Here is a 16,999-nt window from a genome sequence, read left to right as displayed (position 1 = left end):
AATCGTTAATTGGAAGGCACAAAATGAAGCAAAGAGCTCACTCTGAACGTGAAGCTTTATTTATACAAACACACACACACACACAGACACACACTCGTCTGCGGGCGTGAGTGGCAGCAAGGGAGGAGTGGGCGCAAAGCTTAGGAGGTGGGGGGTTCTTGAGACTTGGGGGGGCTGCTAGCTGACGTGCGCACTTCAACATGTTTCCTTCCTCTGTGGGAGACTGTAAAGTAGGGGTGGGCAATATGTCCAATTAGTGCGATAATCTGTGCTCTTATCAAGAATCCTAATATTTATTTTATGTACTGCTTATCCTCATGGCAGGGGTATAGAGAACCTATGGCTCGGGAGCCGTATGTGGCTCTTTTGATTGGTGCATATGGCTCTCCGCGAACCTATGCGGTAAAATATAACTATCTATCTATCTTTAGCGCCTTTTTAAAAATCATAATAGGGGTGTGTGCATATCATGCTTAAAGCATGACAATATTAGCAGACGACGATCCGGATTAGAGCTGAAATGGGAAAAATGAGATCAGTTTTACACAAAAAACGTACTTAAAAAAATCCAGTACAAAGATTACACAAGTTGAAATGATCAAAAAACCTATAACGGAGAAAACATATAAGTTAACAGGTGTGTCATTGGCTGTTCACTTAAAGAGAAGACGCGCCTTGGATAATTGGCACGTTACCATCATCATTATCACGGGTGAGACATCACATGCCACGTGACTGGTGGTCCGCCGAGACAGACGGATGTTTCATCAGGACGTGTGCGTATGTTGCTCGTTAAATATTCATGGCGAGCGCACACACACAAACGCAGAGTTCAACTGTACTTACCGAGCACTTTACTGTACTTAACGACCACATGCATGCAAATGCACACACTCAACCTTAAAAGGATGACACCAGGCCCCCCAAATAGTCAACCGCAAAAAGAAAATGACTTCATCACCACCGCAACATGATACACACAGAAAAAGAAATAAGATCGTCAATTTCTCTTTGCCTGCATTTTTTTCCCAACATTAATTTTACTTTAGAAACCCACACAGACTCGCTGTATGGAGGTGTGCTTCGGTGGGGGTGAAAGGTCAAGTATTTCAAGTCCTCATGAGATGATGAAAAGGCCAAAACGGTGCAAATAAGGGAAAAAAGAACATTTTCATTAGACACAATGACAAGCACGCTGGGTGGGGCGCACGTGCACTCAAACGTCAACCAGCGCGTCAACAAAAGGTGAGCGTCTATTCATTTGCTTTCCTTTCAGCGCCTCAAGGTCGCGGGCAAACGCACACGCGGAAACGGAGACGCACACATGCCTTTCCAATTGAATTCAATAAGCCGCTTTGTGGCACTTTTCACTCGGTGTGAACAAATGCTTTCTAACTCATTGACTGCCATTCAAGTCCAATCCGGTCAAAATGGATTGCACATCTGTTGCTCTCGCCGTCCGTCCGGCCCTCCAACTTCACCCAGGTTGGACATGTCTTGCTATTAATTACAGCTAATGAGCTTCACTATTATGTCACATTACGGGACCACTTATTCTACTTCACTACTTATCTATGTTTTCCTCATTTATTATGTTGACTACTATTTGTTACTTATTTATTGATAATCTATTTATTATTACCCTGAAATCGTCCGGCCAACGATTCAGGGTGTCCTCTGCCTTGGGCCCGAAAGTCAGCTGGGATAGGCTCTAGCACCCCCCACGACCCTTGAGGATAATGTGTTCCAGAAAATGAGTGATCGAATAATTATTATTTTTTACTGATTATTTATCTGTTCATTTGTTGTTTTTATTTGTGCACTTTGCTACTTATTTATGTTATTGACTGCTTATTTTTGTATTAATTATTCATTGATGATTTATTTTTATGAACCAATATCACTCAACAATGGTAAAAATGTGTTTTGATTTTATTTTTTAATTATTATTTTTTTACCTCCTGAAGCCTCGTTTCATTCTTAATGATAGTCCCAAATGACGTTTGAATGCAATCGGTGCTCCTCGTCGTGTGGACATGTATAAAATGGCCCGGGGGTGAAATGGTCCCGGGGACAATGAAGGAAGGTCATGCATGGGAAGTAAAGGTCAAGAAGCTACTTTCTCGGAGTGCCTTGTGTACTATGTGTGTACTATGCAGCGCGGCGAGAGAGATAGAAACGACGCCATCTGAAACGCTGGTTGGATGGCAACAGGAAACACTAAGAGCTTTAAGTGGCTTTAAGTGCATCTGTGTTTATACCCGCAGATGTGTTTGTGTCCATATAAAATATGGCGTTCGCATTAATAATAAAAAACAACAACCTTTAATAACTGTGCCGGTGCTTCACAAACAAATCAAGAAAAAAAGCCTTCATTTAGTAGTGCATTTCCATCAGTTTGTTGACAAATGTAATTCCTACGCATTGATATCTGCCCAATCACAGATTTTCCTAATTTAACACAGTTAAAAAAAACTTATCATAAATTGTCCTTCCCAATGGTCTAATTTTAAAATTGACAATTTACAACCGTGACAGGAAAGTGCATCATAAAATCTAATCAGTATGTGGTGCTATTTGAAGGTTTTGGCCAGTCCGTAAAAAGCATTAAAAGTGATTTTATTTTTTAAACTTAGGCATCATATGGCTTGAAAAAGCATTCATTTTCCATACCGCTTATCATCACAGGGATAGCTTGGGGCGATTTAGAGAATTAAATAAAATACCGTTTTAGAGAAACAGCCTACCATGGATGTTTTTGGGGATGTGCAAGTAACCCGGAGAAAACCCACACAGGCAAAGAGTCGACATGCAAACCAGCTTGTGAGGATAAGCAGTATTGAGAATGAATTAAGAATGTAAATATAATTTAGTAGAGCTTTTCAAATGTATTTATAGAAATAAAAATACTTTTAAATTAATTTAGTTTTTTCCTGCCCTGCTGCTAAGAAATCTTTTTTTTTTTCAGAGCTCAGATATTTCATAAAGAATGATAAAAATAGTGACAATCACATCACAAAATGTGTTTTTTTCCAACGTAATCAATGGAGAATTTTATATATCACTCTAAAGTATAGGTCCTGACTTTAATGATGCTTTTCTTTTTTTTCACTTGCCCTATCCCTTTTCTGTTTTGGCAAACTTTTTCACAAAGAGTTGCTTTCCACCTGTAGCTCCCGGAGGAACACGTGACTCAACGCGGAACCGGAAGCTGTCGGTTTGTCAACTGCCAGCTGAGGCACAGAGATCGTCTATACATACACACCCCTGTCACGTTACAACAACACAACCCCAAGACCCATAACATAATATACCATTTCCCAAAATCTCAACCGCATTTAAATGATGCTACTGTATTCCTCACCAAACATTCTCTTAAAAATCATGCTCTCCGTTAAATCTTATCATGCCGCTTTACTAGATTTGAAGAAACCAATTTCAAGTGAGGCATCGTCATATTTGATAGCATCTTTGCAAGGAGCTGAGTTCTGTAGCTAACCGCGGCTAGCCAGTGGCGCTATGATGGCGGAGCTGGTACAGGGCGGAGGACAGGCCTCAATTGGCCAGCCGGGGCTCAAGTCGGACGGCTTGACCGATGCGTTGCAGCGGGCCCGACAGGTAAACTCCGCTGAGTGACTGCAAGCGAGTCCCGGGCTTCCCACGTCAACGAACAGTCCTTTCCTCTCGAGTCCTGACACTTTTTCCTCCCTTCCCCAACACTCGCAACTTGGACTACACACCAACTCACACACGCATAAACACACGCACACTTGCACGGAAATTAGCATGCTAAGTTAGCTGGGACACTTTTGTTGACTTTTAACACGACACGACACACGACACTCCCTTACTTTGACGTACACGTGGGCCTACTTTGGGGGAGAGTTTGACGAGCTGTCATGCAAAAATGTGGGTGTCGGGGCTACGATGTTTTTTTTCCCTCCTTATGGGTTGCGCACAAGTTTGTCAGCCTAGTTCACACGTGTCACTCAGGTTGACAACCTGTTGGACGTACGAGTAAGGACGTGGTAAGTTGCACACATTGTGTACACTAAATCACCAAAACTGGGGATGGGGGGGTTTAAGTGTTTTGTGTACAGTAACAAAATGTTTCTTCAGTACATCTGTTTACTCAGTGACGCGCTATCTTCCTGTTAGCTAAGAATGCTAACTTCCTGTGTAGACCCCCAACATGCACACACTAATATAGTATACTCTAAATGTATTCATAGGTACGTGAGACACACAGCCCCCCCCCCCCCCCCCCAAAAAAAAAAGAAGAGAAAAAAATTTGCACTGCTATAATTAGAATCCGCAGGAAAACGTGATTCCATTTTAATTATTCAATGGGTAATAGTATAAGTAATAATTTGGTTGTTTAAAAGTGGGAAAGCAATTTTGTCAATGGCTAATTTTGGTCAGTGCATGTAGGGATAGAATTCCAATAGGTCTCCGGATCTGCATAATTGTAATAAAAATGTTATAATTGGAAGGATGAGTCACTATTAAATGGATCAATGACTAATCTGAGAGAAAACTTTGAGGTGGGTGTCAAAATTTGCTAAAAAGAATATCAGCATAGACTGTCAATCACTTCCAAGTGCACCAACTTAATCACATTCGCTCATGCAAGTGCATGGAAATGATCACATACATACTATGTGCATACTTTGGCTGCTTCCAATTTTTACTAACTAATTGAGTTGAATGCATAAACAAGACATAAAGGTCAGTAACACAGTTGGACAATTTTTGTGTGAACACGGTTATCAACATGAAAATGTACTTTGTTACTAATTTGTAAATTTTCTGTCCTAAAGTCACAATCAAATAATATATTTATACATTTTGATCACTTTTTGTATTGCAATATCTCAGATGACGGGGAAGATCGGCGGCGGTGGCACTGAGGCCATGGCACACCTAAACAGCTCAGCTGCAAGTGTGGAGCCTTCACTCTATTACACGCGGGCCTGCGACGACACAGGTGAGAGAATAAGCGCTCACCTTCGTGCCATCGTTTAACCAGGATGTTAGGTAATCCAATTATTTGGAGTCATTTACATAGGACAAGATTGGTAGGCAGTTTAATGGGTTTTGTTTAATGTTCATTTCGCCATGATAACGACGCTTACATCAGGTTTTCCGTTTACCACCGGCTCCTGTTATATGTCATGATTATTATTTTTCATTCATAATAGTTTTATCGCAAACAATGTAAAATAAAATAAAATAAATAAATAAAATGTTAGAACATTTGCATAAAATGGCCAAACTCTTGAAACAAATTACAGGTTGTCCTAAAATGAAGACAGTGCATTAAAATGGGTTAATTTACCTCGTGTGGTTGGGTGTGGTTGGACATGTTTGTATACATTTCTGTGTTGTTTGTTCCATTATTTCTCAAAGTGTGATTCTGTAAATTTGTATCCACACGTCTCTATTTGTAGGTAATCAACTGTCAGCTGTCGGCCACCAAAGGTAGGGCACACTTGCATAATCGAGTACACATACACACACACATACACACACATACACACAGACTCACACACACGCACTATGTGGGGATGATGAGCGTGCACCTGAACACGGTCTGTATTTTTCAGGGTGTTGACAGAGGACTACAAAGTTCCCGACAGGATGGTGGGCTTCAGTAAGTCAGCTTCCTTTTGTGTGTGTGTGTGTGTGTGTGTGTGTGTGTGTGCCACACGTGATTTGCATTATTTTTTTATACTCATGTGCTTGCATGTGTTTTCAACAGTCATCGGCCGAGGTGGCGAACAGATCACCAGGATCCAGTTGGAGTCTGGATGCAAGATCCAGATCGCCGCCGGTTAGTCGCGGCGTACTCGTCAAGTGTTTTGTCTCTTTGATTGATGAATGTGTGTGTGTGTGTGTATGTTTATAGATAGCGGCGGTCTGATGGAGCGTCCGTGTTCCCTGACCGGATCTCCAGAGTGCATCGAGTGAGTCTGAATCGCAGTCCGCTTCCTGTGACGATGTCACCTTCACACATTCACCTGCTGATGTGTGTGTATTTGTTTGTATCTATGTACGTGGTTGTTAAACGTATGTGTCGGTGTCTAATTGTGGGGGTGTCTAGGTCTGCCTATTTTTACTTTACGTCATTTGTGTGTGCGTCTGTGCATCTTTACGGCGCGTCTGTATGTCTCTGTGTGCTTTTTTCGTTCTGTGTCTGTTTGTGTTTTTATGAGCTTGCATGTATGTGGTAATAGTTTCACAAGTTCGTATATGTATTTGTATACATGTTTGTGTGTCTGTCAGTGTGCTTGTTGATGTGTTTTTGAGTGAATACAGTTGGGATCATTATTCAAAAACAATAGTATTTGTTACACATTCCAAAATACTTTAGTCAAGTAGTTAGTGAGACAATTTTTAGTTAAATAGTCATTCCTGCAGAAAAGCATCCCATATCATATTTTTTATAAATCACTCTGAGGAAAAAAGTCGCACCAGGCAAAAATGCATTGTGTACAAAGGAAATACTTCAATTGGATTTCTGTATTGTATAAGTTATAAGTGGAGTATAAATTTGATTTGATCAAATCCAAAACCAGGAAGAGGCATTTCATCTTGAAAAGTAGGTTAAGATAAAAAGTATATGGAAAACAACAATAGCTGTACAGATTTGTGGCAAGTGAAGTGGGGAACTAAGTAGTGTGCACCACATACTTCAAGAAACAGCTCACTTTATTGAACACAGCAAAAATGTAGTGGCTTACTGACCGCACTATTCTCAATAACGGTACTCTAACTATTTCCCCATCAACTTTAGAGGGTGTAACAGACCAATAAGAACAGTCACAACAAGCACTTTTACAGAATTGCGAATACTACACAATCATCTTACGTTACATGACGCATTAACAACAAACTGAGAACAGATCTACAAACACAACACTTGACATCTACTCTCTGTGTAGTGTTAGAATTTTTTAAATATGCATGCTACTGATAAAAATAGTATTTCTCGACAATATAAAATTATATACAGTGGGCACTTTGTCTCCGGGGGCTGAGGCGATCATGTCATTGGTCCGCTTCTATAATAACAGTAATACTAATTTGTCTGACGATACACAGTTCAGCTTTCAGATGCCCCTATTAGTAATTAGGTAATCCTCCATATACTTCCTAAAGACGGGAGGAAAAAGTGGGATGATTTGTAACTGATGAAACTTTTCCCCAGAATGCACTGCACACGCAAAAACACAGACGTCGTGTATTCATAGCTAATTCTGTGCTTCAATCAACATCTTTTCTCCTCATACGCAAGTACACAATCACTCTTAACTAGCAAAATAGGACAAAAGTAGTACTGCATTCCTAACCCTTGCAACGTTATGCAACATTTTGAGTGACCTTTTTAGGTATTTGTCCAGTTAGATCAGCTCCCTGTTAAGGAAGCGTGTGTATATTGGCTGTAGTGTTGTAAAACTACTCTGTGCCCTATTTCATGGCTGGAATACTACATTAGAGCATGCCTACCCTGCAACATTTAAACCCGATTACATATATGTAGTGAAGGCATCATTCAAAAGAACGCCATTGCCTCAGGTTATAGCTGTAATGGAGTGTTTACTGTTAATTTGTGTTAACACAGTCCATCATTTCGTTGAATGCTCTGGGATGAATGACAAATGCTTTTGATTTGAGTCAGACTTGCTGCCTGTTGTATTCTATTTTGATAAAAAAAAACACAGGAAGCCATAAGAATATATATTTATGGATGATAAACAGCTAACGCAGTATTTATGTATGACAGCAGACATGTTGAAATTCCAGAGAAGAGCTACTCCGCTTTCTCATTGTATTTGGCATACACGTAGCAGTTACCAATGAAAAAGGCCTTAAAAAATGCTCATTGGTCATTTTGCAAGGTAGATAAAAAAAGAAAATGGAACTGGCCAAAAGACGAAAACTTTGTTCATTGTGCTTGTTGTTTGACGTTTGGATGAAATGGCCAAACATGGGAGCTGACGTTATTCTTGGTCCACCACAAAGGAATTGTGGGCTCTAGCAGATAATCACAGAGCTCTTCTCCCTGTTGGAATACTTTGCTCTGTCTTTCCACTTTCAAAGTGCAGACTGAAAAGTTGTTCCAAAATCCCAAATGGCTTTTTTTCCACCCGCTGTATGGCCATCGGCATATAAATCTATTTATATGACGATACACGTGTATATATGTGCATGCACACACACAGACACACACACACTACTTTTTCATAAGTAGAGGCATATTTTACATTGAATTCATATAATTTGTTCTACAATCTTTAATACTAGCTACTATAATCGCTTTAAAAATGATAACATGACAGCAATTATTTATGAAATATGTATGCATACATGCAAAAAAATATAAGAAAACTCTTAAGACAGTGAACACAAAGTCTTGGTGGTCACATAGTCATCACAGGATAAATTAAAGTGTTAACAATAAGTTTCTATTTGCTTAATTTGCAAGTGAGTGCAATTATTAGGTATAATCCGTCCACACAATGGACCCGCTTATATACTTCAACCACACATCCGGCCGGCTCCATTCAACTCCTCATCTGTCTATGTATATGTAAATGAATGTTTGTGTGTGCACCTAGGCAAGCTAAGCGTCTCCTGGTCCAGATTGTGGAACGCTGCAGAAATGGTCCCGGTTACCATGGCGATGGAGAGGGTGGGGTCCTGGTGCAGGAGATGCTGATTCCCGCCAGCAAAGTGGGGCTTGTGATTGGTCGAGGAGGAGAAACAATAAAGCAGCTACAGGTATTACTCCCAATGTGGATTTTATAATTACTTCCAATCGATTCTTGACGTTTAATTCTCCTAAAGGAACGTGCAGGTGTCAAGATGATGATGATCCAGGATGGTCCCATGCCCACCGGAGCGGATAAACCTCTACGCATCTCTGGGGACCCATACAAAGTTCAGGTTCGAAAATCATACGCTCTGCTGTAGTCACTCAAGTAATAGTAGTAGTAGTACTAATAGTAGTAGTGGTAGCAGTAGTAATAGTACTAGTGGTAGTGGTAGCAGTAGTAGCAGTAGTAGTAGTAATAGTAGTAGTGGTAGTGGTAGTCGTATTAGTAGTGGTAGCAGTAGTAGTAGCAATAATAGCAGCAGTAGTCGTAGTAGTATTAGTAGTGGTAGCAGTAGTAGTAGCAATAATAGCAGCAGTAGTAGTAGCAATAATAGCAGCAGTAGTAGTAGCAATAATAGCAGCAGTAGTAGTAGCAATAATAGCAGCAGTAGTAGTAGCAATAATAGCAGCAGTAGTAGTAGCAATAATAGCAGCAATAGTAGTAGCAATAATAGCAGCAGTAGTAGTAGCAATAATAGCAGCAGTAGTAGTAGCAATAATAGCAGCAGTAGTCGTAGTAGTATTAGTAGTGGTAGCAGTAGTAGTAGCAATAATAGCAGCAGGAGTGGCAGCAGGAGTGTTAGTAGTAGTAGCAGTAGTGGTAGTAGTAGTAGCAATAGTAGCAATAGTAGCAGTAGTAGCAGTAGTAATAGTAGTAGTTGATCTTGATGTTCTTTTTGTAGAATCTAACTTTGATGTTTTGCGCTTGTGATCCGATCGACTTAAAACCCGCTAGCTACGTAACATATATTTATATATTTTTTGTATCATGGCTGATGAATGAATTGCAGACTTTTAATAACCCAGTAGAGGACAGCTGTCCATAGGTTAGGGTTTTTCCCATAGAGAGCCATCAGCCTGTATAGCACTGCAGTGCTTGGTTTTACAACCCTAATTCCAATGAAGTTAGGTTGTGGTGCTAAAAAAACTGAATACAGTGTTTGCAAATAAGTCAACCTATAATTAATTGAATCAATTTTATATATAATATTCAAATTGATAAACGTCATTAAAAAGATAAAAAATAAAATCAGACATAGGCATTGTCGTCATCATTGACTTGACAAAAAGCCTAATCGTCATCATACCCAGCTGCGTATGACAAAATTACTTTTTGCAAAAAGAAAAAAAAACAAGCAAGCAAGGAAAGGATTCCAGTCTACCTACAAATTTGCAACTCTCGGGAAGTATCTGATGTCCAGTTTGTATTATCATATTTCCTGCGACTTGCATATGCACCAATACGTCATCAACCCCGGACAAACATCTTGCAAGGCGGTTGCTATTTGATATCCCTGAGTTACTTCCATCAACGGAATATGACCCTAAACCACGGATTTATGGTAACCACAAATCATGGTAGCCATGGTTTATGTTGGAGTGATTCCAGATATTCCCATTGGGACCACATGAAAGGAGTATGTTTATCCTATCTATCAAAACAAAACCAAAAGACATGGAGAAATGGGAGCGGCGGGTCAATGCAAGTCGTCAACCCAATTTTTTTTACAAGCAAGCAAGGACACAGCCTCAACAATTACAATCATTGCCACACTTTCAGCACTTTTAGCCCCTTAGCCCAATTAAGCATGTTTGCAGTGCCTCATACTACCTGTGATTTTCTGAAAGTGACAATATGTTCACTTTTCTCAAATTGCCTACACAGTCCGTTAGCTAGGTGTACCTAATCAAGTGGCCACTTGGTTTAGGGGACACCTACAAACTAATTTTATCTCACTGAAAGCTGTCAAAGGACTATTCTCTTTTTCTACATTTGCAAAGTGCTCTTTATCAAGTCTACAAGGCAAACCTTAAAATTATTTAAATTCCTGATTACACCATTTTTTAATGATATACTGACTACATCATTTTGAGCTTTGCCAAATTTGTTCAAGTCGTTTTCTATTGATTCAATCTAATACTTTCATGCACAGAAATGCAGCAAACGTGTCTGAACTATGCAATAAATATTGTACAACTTGAGGGTACTGAACACTTTGCCATGGGGATGAATCACGTCACTAAAACTGTAAAAAAAATTAACACCTTCTGTTGGGTCTGAAGTTACAGATCCCCATACTTACCAACCGTGCACAAAGGAAAAACGAGGCATGAGACTGTGTTATATTTTAAAGCAACCGCGCAGCTGGTGAAGGTTGGAGGCGCGAGTCCATTATGGACACGCACTCGGCTCCGCGGACCTTCTCCCCCTCCTAAGTCCCAAGTCGCGCTTTTATTAGGTTTCAGCAATGATGTCATGGAAAAGGTACAACAGTCACTGAGACATGTTAAAGACATCATTATGATTATTGACAGGTTGTTCTTTGTTATAGGGAATTTGGATGTCACGAATCCTTGCATATAATCTCTCAATACGTGTCACGGTTAAATGTCATAGGGACCTTCAATCAATATTACAATCATCAGTGTCACCACCATCATAGGTGTCACTAAGTGTCACTGTTTGGCTGCGGATTTGTCATAGAGCCAATAGGAAATATGTATGTCCTTTGAAATGCACTTGTTATTGTTTTACGCAACTTTACACCTTCCAAGCAATTGGTACCTATGGTAGCTGACAGACTGCACCATAACTGTGTTCTCTTCTATTCATGCATGTTGTAATGTTTAATTTCTATGTCCAATAATGTGGTTTAGTTGTTCGTTTTTTAATGTAATGTGGTCATGTGTTGAAGATGGCCAAGGAACTGGTGCTCGAGGTGATCCGAGAGAAGGATGCTGATTTCCGGTCGGGACGCAGTGACTTCTCCTCTCGTTTGGGAGGAACCAGCTTGGATGTACGCATGGGCAAAACAAAGCTTGCCTTAAAAATGTTCACTAGTCGAGCTGACGGTGTCCCTTGCGTTCTCCCTCGCAGGTTCCTGTTCCGAGGTTTGCTGTCGGCATCGTGATTGGCCGCAACGGCGAGATGATCAAGAAAATACAGAATGATGCCGGCGTGCGGATTCAGTTCAAAGCGGGTATTGTGAACTTTGTTCCAGAATTCTCACTTGAATAATTCTACAATCTCTGTCCTGGATGTGTCGTGCAGATGACGGCATCAGTCCAGAGCGCGTAGCCATGGTGATGGGTCAGCCGGAACGGTGCCAGCACGCTTTGCACCTCATCAATGATCTAATCCAGACTGCACAGGTAAACTTAGGGAAATGCCTTATTCGCCACAAAACAAATCTATCCCAGCTTTTTTCATGCATTTTTTGTCATCCAGAGACAATCTGGTTTGCCAATATCATTCATTTGCATTATGTTTTTAAACTCCACATTTTTTCCTATGCTTTATTCTTTTTTAACTTATCAGTAACAATTTCAACCTCAGAAAGTATTGATGCACAATGTACGCCTGGCCACTTATAATTGGCTCACAACTGGTTGATGAGGTCTTTGATTAGTATAATCTATACGGAATGTTGCGCATTCATCCACATTTTTCAATTCAATATAAGCAAGGTCCTAATAGGCTACCAGTCACATTAGTTGATGAAAATAACTCCCAATCCTTCCATTCAGGAGCGTGATGGCTTTGGTTCGGTGCTTAGGAGCAGTCGGCTTCGAGGTCGTGCGGACTGGACCGTAGGGTCCCCCGGACCCCTTCAAGAGGTCACATACACCATCCCAGCCGATAAGTGCGGCCTGGTCATCGGCAAAGGTAATCATCCATCAGCTATGAGAGCCGTTTCTTCAAGGTGAACAAAAATTGACTGTTGAATGCGTGTTCGCAGGGGGTGAAACTATCAAGAGCATCAACCAGCAATCCGGAGCTCATGTGGAGCTTCAGAGAAACCCGCCTCCCTCCACCGACCCAAATACACGTGTTTTCACAATCAGGGGGTCTGCACAGCAGATGGAACACGCTCGACAGCTCATTGATGATAAGATTGGGGTACGACACATGAACACGCCCTCTTTGCAAGAACAGCAGCAGGGTCTTTGAGTTATTTTGAGGCAGTGGTGGGGCTCATTCATTACATTCAAAGCTTACCTTGTAATACCTATTGTGCTAAAATATGAAACTTATCACATTGTGTGGAACCTATTTTGGTAAAATGGGAAACTCATCACTTTAAATGTCGACTGTTAGCTGTCTTGGTCCACTACTGACGCAGCATTGTACTGTCCCAAAAAATGTTTTTAACATGTTTTTTTTTGTTGCACTTTCCGATAACACACCTTTTTTTTTTATTCTTATGGGCGCAGAAGTGTCGCATTTGAGTTACCTACAAGCAATATATATTATTCAATGGTTTTAACCATACAGATTGCGTCCACTGCTGAGGTTGATAGTGAATCTACTATTGATATTACCATTAATTATGATGTTAGAGAGCTTGATGAAAATATTGATGATGCTTATATTGTGTATTCAGGGTTCTGGGATCATGAGTAATGGAGGTTTTGGTTTCAGTCACTTCACTCAAGGCCCTGCCCACCAGAAGTAGGTTACTTTGACAAAACTGTGTGCCTGCCTTCTTGCTTGCTTGTTTGTGTCATGTGACCCACTCATTTGTGTTTGCAGCTGTGGGGGTCCTCAAACTTTTCTGACGGGCGTGTGGGGGAACACATACCAGACTAGTTGGCAGAACACTGCCCAACAGGATCCAGGTATTACACACAATTTACAATTACATACATTTCGCCCAACTATTAATATGCAGAAGTGTAACTGTAGGGCTACCAAGATCAATTACTTGGTCACAATTATGGTGACAATTTATTCATAATAATTCTTCTCTGGGAGCCAGTGACCAGCCAAGGATATTGGACATTTTCACAACATATAACCAAACTAATAAAGACTACCATAACATTCAAAACGAGCAAGTAGCACACTTTGTTTTGTGCTTGCTTTGTAAATTACGAAAACAACAATAAAGACAATTCACAAGGTTGTTATTTCAAGTTGAATCACAGCTTTATGAAGCTGAGAAGGTTTTCCCCGTATATAATTTATACAAATGTGTGTGCATGTGTGTGTAGGTCAGCAGAGTCTGATTGCAAGTAGGATGAACGAGTACCACAAAGCGTGGGAGGACTACTACAAGAAACAAAGTACTAATATAGCTTCTTTCAGGATTATTACATGAAACAGTTCTACTTTGTCTTTTTTTTCTGGGCCACTGCAAATAGTTGGACTCCCTGGACTACAAGAATGAGGATATATATATTTTTGTGTCTTTGCACAGATCCGTCGTCCCAGCAGAGTTCATTGCCGGAGGACTACAGAGCGGCGATGGTTGAGTATTACCGCCAGGAGCCGTTCCTGTGGGCCAAGGCTTTGACTGCGTCCAACATGGAATAAAGAGAATGCGACACCAGAAGAGGTGTCGTAACTTTAAGCAGTGTTTGCCAGTTAACAAACATCAAAATATTTTCCATTGAATTATTGATAGTGTGTAGTGTACGCAAGATCTTTCTCAATTAGATTTTTTTGTGGTCAGAGATGCTTCTACCAGGGAAGTAGCACGTAAATCTAGTGATCATCTCTGCCAAAATTCTTGGGCTGCACCCTGTAGCCATGCTCACATCCAATATATAATACAGACCCTTTTTTTTAAATTGAAGATTGTTAAAATTCTGTCCGTTTCATTGTCCCCTGTGATTGGCTGGCAACCATTTCAGGGTGTTCCCCACCTGTTGCCCGTGATTGGCTGGGATAGACTCCAGCATCAGCATCCACCGCGACACGTGTGTGGATTATCGCTATGGAAGATGAATGATGAGACTAAGAAATTTCATTTTTAATTTGCATTGTGGGGCTAAATTTATATTTGATTTTAATTTGTAATTTATCTAGACATACAAACTGAGAGTCTATCACTTAGCTCCAGTATAAAAATCCAAAATATAAACATTCCTACACAGTGATATTTGTAGACAAGAACATATGTCATGACACAATGTCTTCATTTTGCTTTTGAAGCAATCAACATCAATTTGATGTCATTTCCTATTTCTATAGGATCACTAAAGAGGCTCCCACCACTCTCCCTCCCTCGGATGCCACGCCTCCTTCCTGCCTTTTCTGGAGAAAATTAACAGAAAACAGGAACAGTGCTCTTCTTCTGGTTTTAACTTCCAACATGTCAGACTTCTTGTCTGACTTTTTTTTTTCTTTTGGGTTGGGTTTTTTTTTTTTTTTTTTTTCTCGCATGGACACTTTTGAACAAAGTTCACTTCCACTCGTTTTGTCTTTTCACCACATGATGCCTAGCAGTCTTGATGAAGACGATGATGATCAGGTTGATAATGAATTTAAACATGCTGCAGATCGTTATGCTCTTTTTTTTTGGTATTTCAGAAATGTCACGGATTTCTGTAGATAGAAAACTGTCAATCCTTTTGATTTCTTAACGTCATTTCGGAAGCAATTGTGACGAAGCGCTGGTTTTCGGTTTTACAAGTAAAATAGTTGACAAAGCTTAAATTTTGTTAACTGTCGTCTGACAGCAGACCATGCGGAGTGGGGTGGGCTTACCCCAAGCACATCTTGGATAGTACCCGATTTTTGTGTGCATGCGTGTCTGCGTCTGAGAATGTGTTTCGGTAGTTAGGATGTATTTGTCTATCTCTTGTGTGTGAATGTATATGTGGCTGGAATTGTGTATGAGTCCAATTTTGGTGGTTATCTATTGTTTGCTCTCAAGATAACGGTGTGGAGATGCTGTGTGAGTCGTTCTGTGTGTCTGTGTTCACGAAAACTATTTTTCAATGCACAAGGCGTGCCACATTTGAGGAGTTAGCAACACTGTCCGCGGAACTGATGGCCACTTTGCTATTTTTACACCAGTAAAGTTTGTTCATTTTTTAATTTTGCCCGCCAAGCCTTAGCAAAAGTGTGTTCTGCTGGCATAGCATTGCGTTGTCATAGCAAGGAGATGTTTTAAGTACGGGAACTGTCAATTGTTTTAAGCTTCTTTACTTGCCAGCTTTAGCGAAATGTTCTAAATCATGTCTTTTCCGTTCGAAGCTCGTTCTCATTCTCCATTTTAACGCGCAAGACGATCTAATATTCATTTTTTTCTGTTGTGCAAACATCAGGCCACATGGCGCTGACTGGCGGCGCCATGCTAGCATGTATACACTCACATGTTAAGATAGTAGTTCAAGTGTTAGCAATCTGTCGCATTTTTTTTTTGTCGAGTGTTTAAAATAATGTTGCGGATAAAATGAATTTGTTTTCAGACTTTTGGTTACCATTTGGCGTTTTCACTGTCTTTGTGAAAAGAAGTGCTAGCATAGCAAAGTATGTGTGTGGTGATAATGAGTTAGGTTCAGGGGTCTATTGAAATATATTATATTTGCTTTTAGCGAGTATGCTAATGTGTCATCGCTTCAAAATGAATTTTTGCTTTGTTTGTTTGGTTAGCGAGCGCTCAATTTATCGTTTCCTACCGAACCATCCAAAATGAAGAGGAGGTTGTATGTGTTGTGGGTGGAGTGTGTATATCGCCGTGTCTTTGCTTGTGATGATTGTGTCTTTGATGCGTGAATGTTTTCTCCTGTAATTGCGTTTACTATTTTTCACTCCTTCCCGAATGCCCATTTGCCACAAATGTATATTTGTTTTCCTACTGAGCTAATTTTCTAACGCTACATGTACATGTTATCAAAATTATTGAAAAAAAGTTTAGTCCCTCTCACTTTTGTTGCAAGGAGAAGGCCATCTTCTCAAGACTGCTATGCTAAACGCTAACGTCTTTCTGCCCATAGTCAAAGAGCGGCTCGTTGGCGTGTTAGCTCGTTAGCCTGGGCGCCGACTCCGTGTCAGAAAGCTCCCCATTTTTTTTTGTTTGTTTTATTTTGTGTGTGTGTTTTTTCTAACAGATGTTTGTCTTAAAATAACCTTTGGACTTTTCTAGTTGATTCTATGGACTGACGGGCGAGGAAGAGGAAGGTGAATGTGATTATGATGTAATCGTGAGGTCTAATAAACAGGCTCCTACTTTCTGACATCTTGTGTAGTTAATGAATGCCCTGTTTGGTCTCGTTTCAATTGTCCTTTTTAGTTTTGACTACATTTCGCCAAACACATCCTCTATTTATGTAGTCACATTTTTATCAATTGAATTCCAAGTATTTCAGTTTTCATTTTAGTGCAGGACA

The 16,999-nt window shown here is 40.3% G+C and overlaps 1 protein-coding gene across 3 annotated transcripts; it reads left to right on the top strand.

Moving 5' to 3' along the window:
• The first annotated feature begins 3,462 nt into the window (after positions 1–3,462).
• Positions 3,463–16,846, top strand: LOC144195346 (far upstream element-binding protein 3-like). 3 transcript variants are annotated; one of them, XM_077714916.1, is made up of 18 exons: positions 3,463–3,618; positions 4,879–4,987; positions 5,451–5,481; positions 5,607–5,653; positions 5,762–5,833; positions 5,909–5,966; positions 8,622–8,784; positions 8,851–8,949; positions 11,575–11,676; positions 11,757–11,859; positions 11,931–12,031; positions 12,410–12,545; positions 12,619–12,779; positions 13,264–13,331; positions 13,413–13,498; positions 13,874–13,945; positions 14,080–14,217; positions 14,856–16,846. In XM_077714916.1, the coding sequence occupies exons 1-17, from the start codon at positions 3,520–3,522 to the stop codon at positions 14,193–14,195; spliced, it is 1,623 nt and encodes a 540-aa protein (XP_077571042.1). In that variant the 5' UTR covers positions 3,463–3,519; the 3' UTR covers positions 14,196–14,217; positions 14,856–16,846. The 3 variants fall into 3 exon arrangements, with proteins under 3 accessions (XP_077571042.1, XP_077571041.1, XP_077571043.1); XM_077714915.1 differs by having other exon boundaries at positions 12,407–12,545; XM_077714917.1 differs by lacking the exon at positions 13,874–13,945 and having other exon boundaries at positions 12,407–12,545.
• Positions 16,847–16,999: the final 153 nt, after the last annotated feature.

This window comes from Stigmatopora nigra, chromosome 4 (assembly GCF_051989575.1).
Source record: "Stigmatopora nigra isolate UIUO_SnigA chromosome 4, RoL_Snig_1.1, whole genome shotgun sequence".
NCBI lineage: Eukaryota > Metazoa > Chordata > Actinopteri > Syngnathiformes > Syngnathidae > Stigmatopora > Stigmatopora nigra.
Note: the sequence above shows the minus strand (reverse complement) of the source record. Positions and strands in the feature narration are given on the sequence as shown.